Here is an 8,265-nt window from a genome sequence, read left to right as displayed (position 1 = left end):
ACACACACACACACACACACACACACACACACACACACACACACACACACACACACACACACACACACACACACACACACACACACATACTTCGCATATACGCATACGCACTAATCATAGTGATCCAAAACCTGTATCTATCCTATTGGCAACCTCCACGCAGTACACCTTGGGTAATGCTAATGCCGGCGGTACTGTAACTTTTAATCTTCATAACTCGAGATTTACTTAATCAAAAGATACTTTATTATAGGATTTTGGAAAACTCTTGACATCAGCTATTAGATTCTAGAATAAAAAATAGGGTGTTTCATTTAAAAAAAAATCGATGTGATCTTGATTTAACAAAGCCTTTGGCAAAGCCACCCAAGATCAAACTGATATGGTTAATAAATAATCAAAGAAATCATGTGGAGGAATAGTATTCCCTAGGCCATCCCGATTGCGTGATTTCTTTGATTATTTAGAAGATATCCACCTGCAGCAACGGATTGAAATTGTGGCTTCAATTCGATGGATGTCTAGCTCATTATGATAGAGCTGCTCGAGCTTGGCTAGACAGATATTATACATAACGATGGATTGGATGTAGAAGAGTATAGTACCTTGATCATCCTGATCACCTGATTTGACACTACTGGACTTCTTTGTGTGAGAGGTCCTGAAGCAGGAAGTTTATTCGTCGCCAGTCAACTCAGGAGAATTCTGCAATTGAGAAATCGAATCGAGGCTACAATGCACCAAATATCGCCAAATATCGCGTTTGGCTGCAATACGAACTTTCGTTACTAGATGCAACTCTTGCATTATTGCAAAAGACCAACATTTTAAACAATATCTATATTAAGCAAATGAATAAATACAACATGAATAAATAACGACAAAAATGGAAACTACGTTTTGTTTTTTTTGCGACTTTTTTTTCCAAAACGAGCATATCTGTTTTTTTCAGAACTTTTTTACTTAATTTATCGATCCTCTATATGTTCCCAAAGTGTAAACATTTAAATTCGGAACACTCTGTATATAGTAATTCAGATTGAATTATTTAAACATTGAATTTAAGCATTAAAGATCTAGCTTTGACCATTATAGCTATTACTTCTATTTCTTAAAATATATATATTTTTTTCATAAATGAATTTAAATATTTATTAAGATTGAAAACAAAACTGTTTATGTAAATACATTACTTTAAATATGAAGCGTCACTACAGTCTGAATGTTAAGATGTTGAACTATTATATACATTCATATAAATGAATTAATTTCAGAAATGATAATTGCGTGCTGATATAGTTGTCGGACTTTCAATGAAACCAATCTGAAATATTAATAATCCCCCCAAATTTAATCTTAAAAAACTGTAATAAACTTATTGCGAAAAAGTACAGTTTTTTAGTTTTGTTTAGATGTTTAGTTTTGTTTAGATGTTCATGAATCATCAAAATAGCAGTTCCTAGAGAATCAATTCCTAAATTTAAAGGAAAACAATTTTTTTATCATAATTTACTGAATGCAGAATTCTAAAATATAATATGATACTAATCAATAATACTCTCATTTTGTCATTAATAGTAATTCATTGATACACATGATTTCTAATACTAATATTAATAATTACTGCATATTAATAATTACTGTTTAGTTATTAAATATATATATAAATATATATAAATATATATAAATAGTTATTAAATTAATAAGTTGATCCATAGTTACTATTAGTCAGTACTACCATTGGCTTCCAATTATATTTTTCCGTAAAGATATTGTTGCCTCTATGAATAACGTCTCTTAAAATTGATGCATATTTACCGAATGGTAAATACCGAGGCATGTATCACCGAATTGTTGTCTGTAGAATTTAAATTTGACAGAGTTCTTCCGTAATTTGCTGCAGTTATCGTACAATTTTCTTTGTACCAGAATAAGAGACGAACAGAAATATGGAATCATCGTGGAGAGCGAAATGAAAAGAATATCCATATGTCCCCAAATAGCAAAATGTCTGCAATCTTCTAGCAGACTGTCAGCAGATTCGAGCAGAAAATAACGGCAATCTGCCATCAATTGCGTCCGCATTAGGCTTCTGTTCTGTTCATCGCCTGTCGATATAATATGAAGGCAAATTGTTGGCAGAAATTGAGCAAATCTGACTCGACGAGACAGGAGATTGTCGACAGAAATTGATAATTGCTAATTGATTGTCGACAGATTGTCTCAGAATCTGCTGGGTTTCTGTCAACAATCTGCTGTCAAATCGTTTCAAAGCAGGATGTGCATCATTTTTGCTGACAGTCTAGTGCTAGGTGTCGACAGGATCTACTTGGTTTCTGTAGACAATATACTATTAGATTATACCACAAATCTGCTCTGTTTCCTTCTCTAATCTATCATTTATTTTTGCTTCGTTACATTTTTTCTAGCAGTCTGTCAACATTATATACATCTAATTCTGTAACAATTCTGTTGTTATATTGTTGGCATACTGTGTAAATTTAAAAAAATGCTTTCTACAAACTTAACTATGTGGGTCAGTTTGATCTTTCTTAGGTATGGTATATGCCATTGTGGTATAGGCAGATATCTCGATTTACTGCATTTCACTTGTTATTATATTATCTCCTGAATTAACTAGGTGATATATCAACGAGATGGCGTCCATACAATATTCTTCCATGCATTGAATAAAGCAAAGATTCAGACTTATACATGATAATATATTGCCCGTTGCCATATTGCATTTATCAGAGAAAATCGTATCATGTTTTAAACTTTCCGCCGAGTTTTGATCTCAATCCGATCGAACATATTTGATCGAATATACTTGAGCATCGATTGACAGTATTCACAATTAAGAACTTTAGAGCAGTTAAGGGAAGCTTTTCCTTGAGAATTTGGTATTAAACTTTACCGACAGCAATCCAATGATGCAAACATGCAGTAACTTTTAAAAAACATTATTCATAAAAGAAGCAGCAATACCTAAAAATTTAATTTCCTTATTATATACTCACGCGGGCATGTAACACACACACACACACACACACACACACACACACACACACACACACACACACACACACACACACACAAGAAACGTAAATCCGACTGTGCAATCTCCACAGTCCCATAGTATACTTCGGATAATACTAACGCAATGATCGTCTGTTGCGATATAAGAATAGAATCAGTAATGCAAATGTCATTTGCCTAACTTCAAATATGAAAAACATTAATTAAAAACATCGCTTCCTTTGGTCTTATTGAAATTAATAGATTCTAAAGTTTAAAATTACGTTAACATAATAGGATTCCTCTATCTTTTTAAGTGGGATAAATAGGGATGAATAGAAACAAATAATTACTTCAATTTTCAACTTCACCTTTTACTTAAGTATATAAAAAATTTATTTATATTTTAAAAAATGACAAGAGTATCTTAAAGAGAAAATATTGAATCTTTTTATTCGGTTTTTTACGAATATCATGCGTTATCCCGTTCGTCTTTCATAAGTAATCGAAGTCAAAATAACGTTTTTTGCTTCATTTGTTCATCATTTCGTCATTTTTATTGTTAAATAACAATAAAAGAAATGTTTAATGCTCAACATAAAAATAAATTAAAGGTAAAGGTAATTAAAGATTCACGCTATAGAAAACTGTAAACTGTATTTGTGCTTGACTTTTCATTTAAATAAAACTTTGCAAAGTTCATAAAAAATTTCTAGATTTTACGAATTTGTTTGTGTGTACCTCCATAAAAATCAGACATGTCATTATTTTATAAGACATAAGTGACAACATGAGAAAAATCAGGACGCTCTGAGATTTGAGCAGTAGTTTCCTTCATATTGATTTCTGTTCTGCCACCAAACCATATAACTTTTTTGCAATTTAGTAAAGATCTGAAAAGCAGAGATTTCAAGCTTGAAAATACTTTTTTAAGTATCTTATTCTGGCCATTTTCGTAGAAGTTACACTACTTATCCATTTTTAATTAAAAACGTGTGACACTTGATGCTATAATTTCCGCGTGTATTAGAAATCGTTACATTTAGTCTTTATCGTAATAATTATAGAACAATACAATATTGACAATACAATACTGGATCAGTAATAAATCTTAATCATATACCAATTTGTATTCGTTACTGTAGTAATCGTTACTGCCAAATCTGTACTGATTATTAAGTTATACTGATTAAAAGAATGTTTATTATTGGAATATGTAATGATTAATATAAAGAAAGATCTAAGTTGAGAGTAAGCAAAAATACAATACTCTTATTTTTCATTTCTCACAAGAAGATGGTAAGAATTGTAAAGTACCAAATGGGATAAGTCATAGCTCATTAAAAAAGGAAATTGCGTATACTAACTGTAAACAAGTTTGAGTGGATGAGTTTTTGATTCTGAAAATACTGCAATTAACGGTAGGTATAGAATCAGCTGTGGAATTGTGGTGCACAATTATCTTTTCTGGTGAACGAAAGTTCGAATTCCCGTAGTGTTAATTTTTTTTTAAAGTAACAATCATATTTTACAATGCAATTTATTTTTCTTTTTTTTTTAAGTAAAAATAATTGTAATTTTTGTTATATATAACAATAAATAACAAGATTTCTTGAAGTTTTAATTATTTATTATAAAATTTAGACATTGTCATACAATGTTGTTTATAAAAAGCAAAACAAAAACTTTTAAAGCACAAAAGGACGCGCATCATGAACATTTTATAAATGAATTATTTTTATAGAAACATTGCATGCAGCAAATATTCGGAGGAAAAATGCCCAGCCCACAATCAAATGCAAGCGTGCGACAGGATAATACCTGCCCCGCGCGACGAGGCGCGCGTCCGTCGTCGCTAGGCACGTTGTTTATAAGCGACAATTGCCGTCGCTAGACATTACGTGTCTAGTGATGGCAAACCCGCACCGCGCTAGGCGGTCCTATCCTGTCGCGCGCTTGCATTTGGCGATAGACTGAGAGAATTTGACTATTTTTATAAGTTAATAACTCGTTAATCATTGGATAAGTGTAAAATGATAGACTTTTCTTCTCAGTTTATTCCATCCTACTTCTGTGTGAAAGACTTATCATTAATTTCAAAATACCCTGTATAACATAAAATGTAATTATTAGTATTTTTACTTAAAAGAAAAAAGAAAAATAAATTACATTATAAAATATGATTGTTACTTTAAAAAAAATTAATACAGCGGAGATTCGAGCTTTCGTTGATCGGATAAGAAAAAATATAATCGAGCACCATATCCGCTTAGCTATGCCGTTTTCTTGTTGCGATGCCATAGTCCTAATACTTATCATACAGATAGGACGCTCAACTTTAATTGCAAATTTCTCAGATTCAAAAGCTCATCCATCCAAGCCCTTTTTTACATTATTAGTACAACCTTCCCTATCGAGTTATGGCTCATCTCATTTGGCATTTCCATAGATACAGTATCTATAGATCAAGTATTTAAGGAATGGGGTAATCCTCATGTAGAAAAGGACATATTCACTTGGTTTAGAGAGAATCAAGAGAGAGTGGAGCGAAGAATGTTTTCTTCCCTGATTGGTTCCGCCATTTATTGTGCACTTCCGCAAATGTATATGTGTATATACATATATGTACACGCAATATTAGTGCGATACAATATTATATAGTGTGTGCAGCACCGTATGTTCCATTACGCTCCTATCATATTCTCTACACACTCCAATGATAAACTGAAAATGGTAGATTCCGGTTGAATCCACTCTATTCTTTCTTGTTTCTCTCTGACTTGATCCAGGATTGTGTTTTTTCTTGTTTCGTGCATGCATGTAAAATATATCTAAAAGAAGGGATTGAAAGCACGAAGAAGCTCGGCAGGCTAACAAAAATTTGAAATGATACAACACTTAACCCAAGACGAAACATATCCGTTCCCGGTTTGCGCTCGTCGTGAGACTCTCAGAACATATACGAGATTCTCTTCGCCTATCTGACTGTAAGCTATTACATTTCAATTCCTTTTTTTCTCTTTCGATCCCCTTTCTCAGTGATACACTTTATATACATGTACGAAACGAGAGAGAACGCACTTAAACCAAGTCAGAGAGAATCAAGGGAGAGTGGAGCAAACTCATCCGGAAGTTATCATTTATAGTGCACCGTTGAAGTGAGTAGGAGATATAGGAGTATGATGGAATATACGCTGCACTAATATTGTACATTAGTATTGTGTGTATGACATATGTATATATACACACACACATACATTTGCGGAAGTTGCACTACAAATAGCGAAACCAATCAAAGAAGAGAACACTCCGCTCCACTTTCCCTCGATTTTCTTTGGACCAAGGGAATGTGTCCTTTACTAAATAAGGACTACTCACATTCCTCAAATTTCTGACAATGCTTGGTCTAGAAATACTACGTCTATGAACATTTCACAATTCTTACCTTTTCCTTAGAGTTGTTCACGTGGCATGCTCCAATATGCTCTTATTTCTCCAATCGTAGCTCCTACTCTAACGCGCTCATTAGAGTAAGTAGGAGCTACGTTGAAGCATATTGGAGTATGCGACGTAAACAAACCTCTTGTCAATGTCCGGATTATAAAATAGCATATTATGATTGAAGGATGTTCGAGAAGCAATTGCCTAAAAGGCAATTCGTATATAGCGATTATCTTGAGTGCTATACGTACATGTCTTCGGCACGAACGAGAGAGACGAGTGTAAGGGCAAGTGTAAGGATACAAAGGGATATGAAGATTAAGGAACTCACAAAGGAGGTGAGAGATAGCGAGAGGATAGATGAGAGGCGGCCGCCACTCGCACACCGCCCTAGCGCCACCCAACCCATTCTATGTCATCTGAAACAGATAATATCTTGATGTTAAAATACTTTAATTACTACAATAAATTTGAATTTGTTTTCTTCTTTTCGCAAAAATAAAATTGTTCAAAAACTTATTGTTCGTAATTAAAAAATAAGCGCAGTTTGTTATAATTTTTTATTGACAGAAATATTATTTTACATTTTAATTTAAAAAAATCTTTCTCAGAGTAAACTGGCCTTTTAGATACGTTATTATGTCTTATTAAAATTGCATGATAACTTTAATATAACTTTGTAATATTATTAACACTTTGCTATCATGTGTATTTAATGGAATGTGCACATATAGAAAAAAAGTAATATTTTTGTATCAATTTTAGTATTAATTTAATATATCTGGAAACATGTCTCGGCGCATTAGGTAATCTTATTTGTTACTGTTATCTGCACATCATGGAGTATAAAGAATAGAAGGCCGAACTAGGCTTTGAAAAGTGTGGTCAAAATCAAGTTTCTGAATTGATATTGGTAGTGCTCGATGGTTCGAATCGTAAAACTTCTCTCATATAGGAATGTATGCTTACGCACACAACCAAACACACATACTTACAAATATAAACATTATTCTTTGACATCATGCTCTGATAGTAACAGGAAGACATAAATTGTCATTAAAAATACATGAAGAATGGAGCATTCTTCATGTAAAATTGATATGACCTACCATGCAAACTGCGGTGTCGCGGAACGAAAGTGACATCGCGATTGAACTAATTCAGATGATTACTTTTAATCACGTTTTTTGACGGCCTCGTCTATATAAGTTTGATCTCCTATTCTCTATACTCCATGCTGCACATACAGTCAATCAGAAAGGTTATAACACTTTTTTTTTCGATGTATACAAAAATGATAGTGTAACTGAAAGTTTTCGAAAAAGTTGAAGTTAATTTCTTGAAGTTAAAAGATCATTTAGAATTAGCGTTAAGAAGGCCAAATTCAAAGTTATGTACCTCTGGGAAAAATGATTACGAAGCGATGTTTGAAATGTTTTAAAATTTAAAGTCATAACTTTTGAATGCTTCAAAAATGTTTCTATATCAAAATAATTGTTACAAATGTTGCTAACTTGAAGTGAATCTTGTAAAATTAAACTCAAACGTTGATGACGCGCATGCAATAAAATATCTCAGTTCTGTGCCCCGTAAAAAAAAGAATATTATTTTTCCTATCGGCAACTCTCACGTGAAGCATATTGGATAATGCTAATGTTGATGATAAACGTTGTTTTTTCAGAAAATGATATCACTTCGAAAATCCCGCTCAAAGAGACATAATAATGTAAAAGATATGTTTTACATAAAAATGTTTTTGACATTGTACTAAATTTTTCAAGAAGAATCTTTTTCATTTTATAAAAT

General features: G+C 32.6%; 1 protein-coding gene across 1 annotated transcript in view; it reads right to left on the bottom strand.

The window, feature by feature from the left end:
* Nucleotides 1–6,868, bottom strand: part of LOC105622176 (glutamate-gated chloride channel) — a 419,590-nt gene extending 412,722 nt beyond the window's left edge. The window contains exon 1 of the mRNA XM_012203609.1: nucleotides 6,711–6,868. Coding sequence (XP_012058999.1) covers nucleotides 6,711–6,868 — 158 coding nt within the window. The remainder of the gene's footprint in view (nucleotides 1–6,710) is intronic.
* Nucleotides 6,869–8,265: the final 1,397 nt, after the last annotated feature.

The sequence above is a fragment of the Atta cephalotes genome, assembly GCF_000143395.1.
Source record: "Atta cephalotes unplaced genomic scaffold scaffold00002, whole genome shotgun sequence".
Lineage (NCBI taxonomy): Eukaryota > Metazoa > Arthropoda > Insecta > Hymenoptera > Formicidae > Atta > Atta cephalotes.
The sequence above is the reverse complement of the archived record's forward strand: the minus strand, read 5'-3'. Positions and strand labels throughout refer to the sequence as shown.